At 35.4% G+C, this 12,572-nt stretch overlaps 1 protein-coding gene across 1 annotated transcript in view; it reads right to left on the reverse strand.

Moving 5' to 3' along the window:
* The window catches only part of EPHA6 (EPH receptor A6), an 862,386-nt gene that overhangs the window by 420,147 nt on the left and 429,667 nt on the right, over positions 1–12,572 (reverse strand). Inside the window, exon 6 of the mRNA XM_069100744.1 lies at positions 495–619. Coding sequence (XP_068956845.1) covers positions 495–619 — 125 coding nt within the window. The remainder of the gene's footprint in view (positions 1–494; positions 620–12,572) is intronic.

Here is a 12,572-nt window from a genome sequence, read left to right on the forward strand (position 1 = left end):
ATTATTATCAAGCAACACCCCCCCCCACACACACACACAGCATTTCCCCCAATTTTTAAAAATTGCATAAACTTTGCAACAGTTTTGGCCAAGAGTAGGGGTATACTTTAGTTTGTTTCCAGATTATATGATGATGATTCATTTTGTCAAATTCTTCCAATGGTTTGGCAGTCAAAATATAAATTGATGGGAGCATACTATTTCCAAGTATACCACAAAGTTCCATATATGTTCCTAATAGAAGTGAATATCTTAAATCTTTTACTTTAATCTGACAGACAGAATCCATAACAAATTAAAAAGAGAATAGGAAACCACAATTAAATCAAAAGAATATGTGTTACAATGATTAAGCCTAAAAATAGGAATCAGTCAAATAATCTAATGTAGTGTCAAAAGTCACAATATTCTAAATATATGTGTACACACACATATATATGATTATAGAAATGTGTATAATTTGGAGCTCCCGGGGAGCTCCAAATACAACCTACTTTCTCATAGTACTTGATCTCGTAATCCAGAATGACTCCATTGGACAACTCAGGTGCTTGCCATGAGAGGGCAATGCTATTTTGGGATGCCCAGTCCTTCCTTACGTTACCTATCAGGGATCGTGCTGAAAGGGAAAAAAAATAACTGAGTTAATAGATAAGCACTTTCCATATTCTTTTCTCTAATGCTTTTACTTCCCAGAAAAAAAAAATAAGTTTTGGTTTATGGCAAGATAATGACCTTGATTTTTTTTTCTTTTTATCTTTAAGTCTCAGAGTCTACTCCAGTAACTCTAGTTAAAATATATGTTAGAAGTAGCAGTAAGGAAACACACAATAATGAAACAATCCCAAATTTTCTAAGAATAAAGAATCACATTCAGCAATCTACAGCTACTCCAGTATGTTAGTGTAAAAAAAATGGTTTTGGTCTGGCCTCCAATGTTCAACAAGTCTATATTATCTGCCTAATGACAATTTAAAATGTTATTATTTAAAGCAAAATAGTAAGAACAATTACAAACTCAAAGAAATTTGGCATTTTCTTAAAATTTCTTAGGACCTTTTAAATCTTAATATCTGGCTACACAAAATGACTTTGTGATTTTTGATATGGATTTTGTTTTACATTATTGACAATATTTCCACTACTTTACACCTTTTAGCTTCTAAATTATATTACCACAAAAATATGGCTTCCTTTTTTATATAATATTATTGAAAATGTTTATGAGGAAATGGAGAATTTACCAAGCTTTACACACTCTTTAGCTCCCACCTACATTTCACTTCCCCACAATCTTATCTTATACACACAGTACTCATTTAAAGTGGACCTTGATTTTTACAAACAATCATAAATATATAAAGCATAAAAGTTTAATCACACAAATTAAAAGTAGCATATTCAAATAAGTGATTTATATCATTTATTGTGAACTGTCTTGTTCAGTTTATAAGTTGTACCCAAATGGTTAAAAATACTGGCAGCAAAGGTATTGCTTACTAGGTAATTATTAGTTAATATAAGTTAGTATAAAATTTAATATCTGCTTTCAAGTTTTAACCATTCAGGTTAGCTATTTATCTGGAATAAACTGAAAATAAGTACATATTTTTCTTAGCTTTGGTTATATGGTTCTATTTAGAATTAAAATAATGAAATCATTCACTACATAAAAGCTATCAATCAATCAATTTATAAGCATTTATTAATTTTTTATTGTTGTGGTTCACATGCACCCCAAAATGTTGTGGTGTACCAGAATGACCAGGAAATACATTAGGTTGCATTGTCTTGAATAAATTCACTTGGACCATTTCCAAGTTTAAAAAAAAAAGACATTTATTTTGGTTTATTGGTGCTATGTTCAAGCACAATTGGGGCCTTGATCCCCATGGGAGACAGAATGCTGAGCCAGGCTATATGTCTGTTCTATACACAGTTTAGCCAGATAGGGGAAGGGGTGGGGAACTGCTACAGTTTAAGAAAATGGGAGAGGGCACCGGAGAGGGGAGACTGCTGCTTTGTGAATGCATACAGATAAATAAGGGGAACAGGAACGGGGTACACATAAGTCTGACGTGTGGGTATCAAAGCATAGTCTTATTGATCACTTTTCTGCCTAGTTAGTCACATAATACATTTTATCTTCTATCACATCCTTCCTCCTGTTTGCTCCATCTGCGTTGAACAATCCTTTCTGCCTTGCCTTATCACTACTAAGTACTAGTCACTGTGCTAAGTTCTGGGACTACAAAGAAAGGTAAAATTCCTTGCCCTCAAGAGCCTCCCATTCACACCAAGAAGACAGCAATGCAAATACGCTAAAAATCCCTAATACGGTAACTCTGAAAACAAATGGGATTAATTCACTACGCTATTCCAATAGCTATCTGCTTCTATCATAAAACATGTTTTATGGCATAGGGATATGGATTGTAGCTCTTATCTCTTAAGGAGATCAGCAAAATAAATATCACACAACACTTTGTAAAATGCAAGCATGCCAGGGAAAAATACCTTCCTCATGAGGTTTTTCCTTGTGGCTAGAGAACATATTTATTATTTATTTCCTCTTTATTGCTGTTCATAGAGAAGAAATCACAAGGCAATGTATAAAAGTGCACCATATCGAGGATGTTTTCATTTTAGGACATTATTTATTGCTAGGGTACAAAAGGACTCATCAGTTTTTGACATTAAAATTTTTTTACTCAACAAATAGATGTGACTTTGGCCAAAACCATGGTTCAGGGCTCATGTATTTGTTTTGGTTTATTATTTTCTAAGCTAGGTTACTGTGAATATAGTTTGCCTTTGCCCATGTGTGGTGGAATTTTTCTTCAATAATCACAATATTACATCATTTTAAGTATTTTTAAAAATAGATTTGACCTTATTTTAAAATGTAATAAGTGTTAATTCAGAATTTTAATTAGAAGTAAATAATTAAGAGAAAATAGACTTGAATAATTGTCCATAAATAAGTATGTTGTAGAAATAGGTGTAATTCAAAACCATTTGCTAAGAGCAGGATGTGTATTAGAGAGAAAATTATGCTTGGAATCAGCAGAAAACTTGGTTTGAGCCTGGATTTCCACAAATCAAAAGAGGAGGTTAGAACAGAGGAAAGAAGTTATTATGGAAACTTGGTGAATGCCCTCAGCAGAGAGCTTTGGCAAATTTTCAAGCTGGGGCATTCAAGGGGACCCTGCTAAAAAAAATTAGAAGTCTAAACTGAAGAATTTAAAAATAAGAAAAAAAATTTTTTTGAAATATGCTCCAAATCACAAATAACATCAATACAAATTAAAGTACCTCATAGGTTTTATCTCACATCCTGCAAATTGGCAAAACAACAAAATGCAAACAATACATTTTTGAGGGGTGATAAAGGATGTTTTAATTCATTATCGTTGTAGTTGTGAATTGGTCTGGTAAATTCTGGATATCCGTTGTAGTATACAAGAAAAGCAACTAATTACCCATACCCATTGCCCTAGCAATCTCATTGTTGATCAGGTAGCCCAAGAACAGCAAAGACAGATTCAAAGTTACAATGAATATATCAAAATAGTAGTACTTTTTATAAAAGAGTGCTCAAGAATTGGCAAAAAAAAAACGTCAACCCATGGATTTGAGAATGGTGAAAAAAGCTGTTATATAAGAGTAAATGAGTATGATAATGGAGTAAAAATGATGAATATGAGGAATTCAGTGAAATGTGAGATTTGTTTTAACTGATTGATATAATATGAGATTAGTGGAACCAAAAAAAGAAAAAAACAACAACAAACAAACCAGAGTATATATGATGACCATGATATACAAAGAAATCTCTAATAGAAGGCTTAATTTAAGTGATTGTAAAGTCAATTAAGTCCTTGAGAACAGATAATGAAGTACGTCATCCTCCTTTGAGAATAAAGGTATGGCACTAATAGGACAGAACATTAGATACAATATTACATGTAGTTACTGGATGGGGGGTTCATGCTTTTTTTTATCTTTCCCTGAAAAAGGAGATGCTATCTCAAAGGTGTGAGGATCCCCCTCCCATATAAGGCAAAGATAAGAGGCATCAATAAAACTTATTTTAAAAAGAAGATAATTAATTAAAAATAGTGAAAATGTGATATAGCCATGAAGAAAGGTATCACTTTCCCTTGGGGCTGGCATATGTACTGCATCTTGAAGAAATATTTCAATAGATTAAGATTGGAATTTGGTGTTATTTATTTGTTTTAAGCAAAGTGGTGGTAGAGGGGAAGGTTAGAAAGCAAAATATTTTTAAGTTCAAAGATGAATTAAAATGTATATGAAGATGACTATTATGAAATAGGGTTCTTTTTTGCTTAAGAAAATGAGACTTCTTCCTCCAAAAGCAAAATGAAAGAAAGGAAAGAAGGAAGGAAGGCAGGAAGGAAAGAAGGAAGGAAGGCAGGAAGGCAGGAAGGAAGGCAGGAAGGCAGGCAGGCAGGAAGGAAGGCAGGAAGGCAGGAAGGCAGGCAGGAAGGCAGGAAGGCAGGAAGGAAGGAAGGAAGGCAGGAAGGCAGGAAGGCAGGAAGGAAGGAAGGAAGGAAGGAAGGAAGGAAGGAAGGAAGGAAGGAAGGAAGGAAGGAAGGAAGGAAGGAAGGAAGGAAGGAAGGAAAGAAGGAAGGAAGGAAGGAAGGAAGGAAGGAAGGAAGGAAGGAAGGAAGGAAGGAAGGAAGGAAGGAAGGAAGGAAAGAAGGAAGGAGGGAAGGAAGGAAGGAGGGAAGGAAGGAAGGAAGGAGGGAAGAAAGAAAATGAGACTTCCCTTCATTGCCACCATTTCTGTACCTTTTATTCAGCATGGAAGCTCTCAGAATAAGTGGGTGGTCACAGCTACTCAGCTATTTGATGCTGAGCTATGTGGCATAACTCATCATAAATGAAAGAACATTTGCTGAAAGGAAAAAAAAAAGTAACTCTCAAGCCTGTTAACAGCTGCTAATTGCAAAACCATCCACAATTGACAGGGTCTAATATACTTCCTAGATTCACACATTTCTGTAACTGCTATTCAATGATACAATTTAATAAAAATAATGTCACAAAATAGAGTTTATGGTTTGTCTTAAAAGTGATTGGATATGTTAATAGTCAGTTATAAAAGTATTGCTTTTATCGGGAGAAATGTTGCTCTTACCACCAGCATACAAAACTTCCCTGTATTCACTTTTTGTCCCTTCTAAAGCTCCCTATTACTGTTGAGGACACTGCCAATAAGTTGTCAGGTTTTGTCATTTCTACTTCTACATCTCTCACAAGCCTCCTTCTTTCTACTCACAGTCATTAATTATTTCGGCCCTGATAACATTTCACCTGGAACATTATAGTAGCCTTCTAATTGGTCTCCCTTACTCTCTCCCTACCTAAGTCCAAACACTCCACATAGTTTCTAATGTAATTTTCCCCTAAAGCACCTTATTGACCAACTCACTCTTCTAGTAAGAAGAAGCCTGCTACTTCTAGGAACAAATGTGAACTGTTCTGTTTGACAATTAAAACCAGTAACAATCTGCTTTTTCTAGTTATGTACACTATGGTCCACCCAAATTGTCTTTGCTTTTGTTTGCATTTCTCATACATGACAGCTTGCTTTCTGAAGACTGTGACTTTGTGCAGGCTCCCCATCTTACCCTTCCTACCCTGCCCATGCCAGGAATGTGCTCCCTACTAACATCTGCCTCTTGGAATCTGTAGTCATCCTTGAAGACTAAGCTCAAGCATCTTCCATGTGAGATCTTCCCCTGTCCTCTATTAGCCATACCCTACATAAAATTACCAAGTAATTGAAAAAAAAATTATACTGCATATACCTTTATAAATGCATGTTGTCTATCACATTAAAAATCTGTTTTCTTTTTTTTATGACACAGACTATTTTGTCTTTGCATCACCTGAGTCTATGGCACACAGCATGTTCTTAATAAATGCGGATTGACTTACTAGTTGGTACTTTCTTCATCTGACTCTCTCTCTCTCTCTCTCTCTCTCCATATATATGATATCAAACTAATATCAGTGGTATTTATTGCAACTTTTCCCATTAATTAGTTTATCTTCTTATTCTATCTTTGATTTTTGTCTGTGCAATAGATTTTTAATTTTATATAGTCAAACTTGTCTAATTTTTCCTTTATGACTAAATATATCTTTGGTTTGAGTTAGAATTCTCACTATAGTCTTTTACTCCTTTGTTTTGCATGTGATACAACTGAGGTGGTGGTGGTAAATATTAAATAGCTGGCTCTACAAAATAAATTTGCCCACCAACTATTTTTGAAGTTTATTCTACATTACTAACACATTCTCCATCAGTTTGTGAAGTCTAGAAATCAACAAAGCCATAAGTCAAGGCTTGATTTGTGCCATTTGCAATCTGAGATATAAATTTTCACAGCAACAATTTAACAAGTTCTTTTGAGCTTGATTGAGTTTTCTGCAGCACATTCCTGGACATGATATTCAAGTCATATAAGCATTTGGAGAGTACTGCATATGGTGCAAGATGCTGTTCTAGACCTAGCGTTTTACAGTTCCCCCATAAGTTCTCATTGAATGAAGACAAAATATATAATGATTGAGTTTGACACAATTTTACATATGATCTTGTTGAACTTTTTCATTTTTCATATTTGAAAACTGAAACAGGTGTTGGGACAGGGTGCAAAATAACTTGTCTAAGCATATAGAATGGTAGAACCAGGAATATAACTGTGTATTTCTATCCCTTAGTTCATTGTTTTAATTAAACACTAAAGAAAATGATAACACACATGTAACAAAGATGATGCATGTTTATATAAATGCTTCAAACTTTACAAAACACTTTATGCAAATTATGCCAATTAATAAATGGTTAAATAATATGAACAAGTTTTCAAATGAAGAAATCAAAACAATTAAGAGTCATATAAAAATGCTCTAAATCATTATTGATTAGAGTAATGCAGATTAAAACAGCCCTAAGATATCATTTTATACCTAACATATTGGCTAAAATGATAGAAAGGGAAAGTGACATATTCGAGAGGATGTGGAAAAACTCAGACTAATTCATTGTTTGTGGAATTTTGAAATGATCCAATCATTCTGGAGAACAATCTGGAAATATGCTCAAAGATGTAGTTAACTACCTATACCCCTTGACCTAGCATTACAACTACTTTGTTTACTTCCAAAGATGAATAGGGAAAAAGGAAAAGAACCCACTTGTTCTAAATTGTTTATGGCAGCTCTCTTTGCATAGGGAAAGAATTTGAAATAGCAAGGAAACCCATCAATTCAAATGGCTGAAAAAAGTTGTGATATATGATTGTGATGGAATCCTACTATGCAATAAGAAATGATGAGCTCAATGATTTTTAGAAAAAATATGGAAAGACTCTGATGAAATAATGAAGACCAAAATGAGCAGAACCAAGAGAACATTGTGTCCAGAAACAGTAATATTGTTTTAAGAGCAACTTTGAGTTAATAAATTATTTTGTGTATTATAAATACACAAATTAACGACAAAGAACATATGAAAAGACATGATCTGCATAAAGAAAATTAATTGATAAATAGAAGAATGTATAGAATAATTTTACCTGCACACACACAAATACACAAACATATACACACACCTATTTATGCTAATGGTAGCAATCTCTAGAATGCCGGGAAGGGAGCAAAGTGAAAAAAAAGAAAAAAATTACATGACGATTTTTGTATATTTGAAGGCAATAAAGTGGATTTGCAGTTTGATGTACAATAATTTTTTTTGTTATACTTTGTTATGGAAATTATTGTTTTACTCCATCTACTAATTTCAAATTCTCTATATACAAACCCTCAATACCAAATTATGCCATCTAGGCAAAAGATAGGACATTTTCTCCAAAATTCTTTAGTAGTAATAAAAATGTTGTCAGAATGGCTTTATGTTATGCACTCTGAAAGTTCATAAATAATGAGAATATCTAATGTATATTAGAGTAGGAAAACAATAGTTTCTCAAAAATCAGGATAAATTGATGATAGAATCATTGAATATTAGAGACAGAAGTTACTTAGAGACCAGTCTCACCCCTGCACTATAAATATGAGAAATGAGGCTCAGGGGAACTCAATGGCTATAGAGTTATAATTTTTTTTTTTTATTTAAGCAATCGGGGTTAAGTGACTTGCTCAAGGATACATAGACAGGTGTTTCTGGCTGGGTGCTAAGTTTCTGAGTCCGGATTCGATCCCCAGGTAATCCTGACACTGGAGCCGGTGCTCTTACTCACTGTGCTACCTGGCTGCCCCCTATACAGTTTCTTAGTGGCAAACTTTGATTACAATTCAAAATTCCGCATGACCGTGAATTTCTTTTGGCTTTTTAATATTAGGAGATAGGAAGATTAAGATTCATACTTAAATCTTGTTTGATTTTATTTACTAGTATTTGGTTTTAGACTCTATTTGGAATCTATTTTAGACTCTATTTGAACTTCAGATGAGTGCTAATCAATACAATAATACCTCTTTTGGTGTGTATGAACCTGCCAATACCAAAGATCTATGAATGTCAGAAGGGTCTTCCCTTTTACAAACACAAATACATTTTTATGATTTCTGACACAGTAGCATAATTTACATCTTTGAAATCTTCTGTGGCCTAAAATTGAACTTGATATTACATAATTATGTTTAAATGATTAATGGTGCAGTGGAGCAAATATGTTAAGTAAGTCTTATTTGATAGATTCTCGATATTGGTTGATGATGCACTTGCTTAGGACAAAGTTTAAAAAGCAACCTGTTATCTTCATATTAACTCTTGATTTCTATATTAAGTCCATTACTGGAGCATATGATATGAAAATATATGGTTGATATGATATTGGTGATAGCTTTGCATTTGTGTGCACAAGAAATCTAGTGCCATATACTAGCATTGTCTCTGAACAAACCTAATTGTATTTTAATTATTCCTTAAATGAATGGAAATTAATTATTGAAAATTTAGCAAAAAGATAATATAAACTGAAAATAAGATATTCTCTTCCCTTTTCAAATGCACATAGAGCACTTTTGTGAATTTCTGCTTTGCCTTCCTTTTTTATTTAATCTATCTTCGAGATTTTGTATCTTTACCTAATAAACAAAGAATGAAATTCATTTGAAAGTCAAAATTATGTAATTTGCATCCCTATCACCTAACATCATGGCTTGCACACAGTATCCAAATAAGAAGTGTTTATTGAATTGAAGAGATATTTCACATTGCCTTCTATTCTTTCATTTGTTTGGATCTGTTTAACGGTGTCTTGGTTTCTCATAAAGTCATTAGCTTCAATTTGCTCCAATCTAATTCTGAAGCAATGATTCTCCTCATTGAGCTTTTGAGATTCTTTTTCCACCTGGCAAATTTGGCTTTTTAAGGCATTCTTCTCCTCATTGGCTTTTGGATCCTCTATTGCCATTTGAGTTTGTCTATTTTTTAAGGTGTGATTTTCCTCAGTCAGTCTGTTGACTCTCATTTCGTAATTTTCTTTCATTGTTCTCATTTCTCTTCCCACTTGTTCCTCCATATCTCTTATCTGTTTCTTAAGGTCCTCTATGGCCTATAACCAGCTTGTATTTTCTTTTGAAGCTTTTGGTGCAGGAGTTCTGACTTCACTGTCTTCTTCCTGTTCCATGCTTTGCTCATTTTTGTCCCCAAAATAGGAGTGTAATGTTGGAATCTTCTGTCTGCTTTGTTTCCTTTGCCTGGTCATGTTGCCCCTCAGTCACTTGACCTCTGGACTTTTTGCCACAGTAGGACTCTGCCACCAGACAGGGGAACCTTCATCCCAAACGCTGAGGTTTTCTCAGCTGCTGGAGGTATTAGATGGGTCCCCTCTATGAGATCTTCACATGCTCTGGCAAGCTGGACACACACCCCTGGACCTCCACCCTAGACTGCAATCCAGAACCAAGAAGGTTGAAACAAGAGCAATTACCCCTCAGACTGGTGCTTGGTCCCCCTACACTCTGCCAGCCAGGAGCTGAAGGTGCCCCATGGTGCTGGCTGGCTATGCCGGAGGCTCAGTGGCTTCTTGCCCCGGGGGCAAAAGCCATGTACTCCCATTTACTGGGTCCCAAAGTACAGACTGCACTGACCCCTAACTTTATCTTTCACATCTATGTGTTGATAATTCTGGAAACAGCCACAGCTGCTGCTGATCTGGAGTTCCCTGCATCTAGCAGCTGGTCAGGCCTGCCCTGGGGCTAAAGCCTTGGTGTAGGGCTGGGCTCGGCTCCCAGAGCATTGAGCTGGCCGATTCCTGCTGGCCTGCCAGGCTGTCCTCAGCAGGGTTTAGCTTCTCTGTGTCATTTTGTGGGTTCTGCAGCTCCAGAGTTTGTTTAGAATCCCCTTTTTTACGTGGATTGGGGAAGGTGGAACCCAGAGCAGTGGAGAAGTCCTGCTTCTACTCTGCCATCTTGATCCTGACTTACATTTATGAGTTCAAATCTGTCTTCTGGTCTTTATTAGCAGTGTGACTCTTGGAAAGTAATTTAACCCTGTCTGCCTCATTTCCTCATCTAAAAAATGAGCTGGATAAATAAATGTCAAATAATTACAGTATCTTTGCCAAGAAAACTCCACATGGGGTCACAAAGCGTTGAACATGGCTGAATATCATAAAAGAAACACAAATCAAATATAATTTAAAGATTAAAATAGGAATACTATCTTAGGAAAAATCTAAACACAGTAGTCAATAAACATTTATTTAACACCTACTATGGGCCACTCACTGTGCCAAGGGCTGAGGTGTAAGGACACAATATTGTTATGGGGCAAACTGCCAGCTACATTAATTTTAAGGTCTAATGTAAGGGGGCTGATCTGTTCTGTTGTGATATGCCAATTGTTGGGACAAAGCCCATTTGTGAGAATATTAAGATATCAACGAAAGAGAGGCTTGTGCCAGCTTGGTTATTAAGAGGTTTTATTTTAATTAGGCTGAATGAGGGAGTTTTCATAAGAGTCCTGTCATCCTGGCTGGTAGAAGGACAAAGTAACTTCATGGATCCCTATACCAACCTCATGTCAGGTCAGGTATTATATAGAAACAGAACAAAGAAAGCACAGTGCCAAGAATGGCTCAGGGTCATGTGCAAGTTTTCCCATGAAATAGTTAGAGCCTCTTTTGCTGTTTATATTTATTCAAGAGAGTTAACTTTCTCTGTGAGACTTGAGGTCCCATTCCTAGGCTTTAGCCCACCTGCATACCTGGGGTGCAAAAGGCAACAAAATATAGTCCCTACTGACAAAAGACTTGCAATCCAATGGGAGAGGCAAGTAAATAAATATGTAGAAACAAGCTATATACAGGATTAATAGAAAATAATTTAAAGAAGGAAGTCATTAGAGGGTTTGGGAAAGACTTTCTGTAGAAGCCCTTATCTTGGGCTTCAAAAAAACTAGAGAAGTAAAGAAGTGGGATGAGGAGGGAGAGAACTACAGACATGGGGGACAGTTAGAGAAACCATCTGGAACCAAGAGATGTGGAACATCAGAGAGACCCAGATCACTGATGCCAATGTTCTCCTTATCTCTTTGTGCTGTATTTTAAAAGCCTTTCTTCTTTCTATGGTGAAAGAGGAGTTGTATGTTTGAGGAATAATCTCATAGTAGTATATAGTAAAATCCTAAGGTATTACATCAACCACAGAAGTATATAAATTAATGGTTTGTACTAGAAAGAGATTAAATGGGAAAGTGAAGCTTATCCTCAGATTGTCAAAATAACAGGTGTTGCAGAGATCATCCAATATAGTGATTATTCCTTTTGTGGAAGGGAAAAATAAAGTTAGACAATTTCAAACAACAAAAAAAACCAACAACAAGCACAATCACTTTCTAATAAAGTGATATATGTTGTCTGGTGTTACTTCTTTCATGTGGCAGAAGGATTCAAAGGACTTGGCATATTGAAAAATAATAATGACCTCCAAAAAATTGCAGGTGCTCAACAGATATCAAAGAAAAAATGGGTACAGAGGAAGTCAGTTGCTCGTTGATAAAAATTATCATAAAGGATTATCTTGTATGAAACAGATTAACTTGTGTATGAAAGGATTAAATTGTATAGAAATACTTACAGGGTAAGGAGATTTCGATTCTAATCCTTGATCAGCCACAAACTAACTCTGATGTTCTGGAGAGGTCACTCAGCTTTTCTGAGGCACAGTTCTTTCATCTATAAAATGCAGGGATAAGACTAGGTGATCTACCAGGTCCTTTCTGGGTATAGAAAGAGTGTTCCACATATATATATTTGGAGGGGGAAGGCAGGGCAATTGGGGTGAAGTGACTGGCCCAAAGTGAATATTCTTGACAAAGTTCACTTTCTTGTTATCATCACTCATATTTGAAGTGGGTTTATGGTTATGGCTGGAGGCTGTGTAGAAATTCCTCTGAAGATTCCACTATTCTTATAATGAAGACTAAATTCTTTAATTCCAACTCCCTTCTTTCTTTATCAGGGTTTGGGAAGTGATTCCTACTCACAAATATCTTCTTTCTGTAC

The sequence above is a fragment of the Petaurus breviceps genome, unplaced genomic scaffold (assembly GCF_028583685.1).
Source record: "Petaurus breviceps papuanus isolate PSGF00001 unplaced genomic scaffold, PetGlider_PUasm1.0 419, whole genome shotgun sequence".
NCBI classification, from domain to species: Eukaryota; Metazoa; Chordata; class Mammalia; order Diprotodontia; family Petauridae; genus Petaurus; species Petaurus breviceps.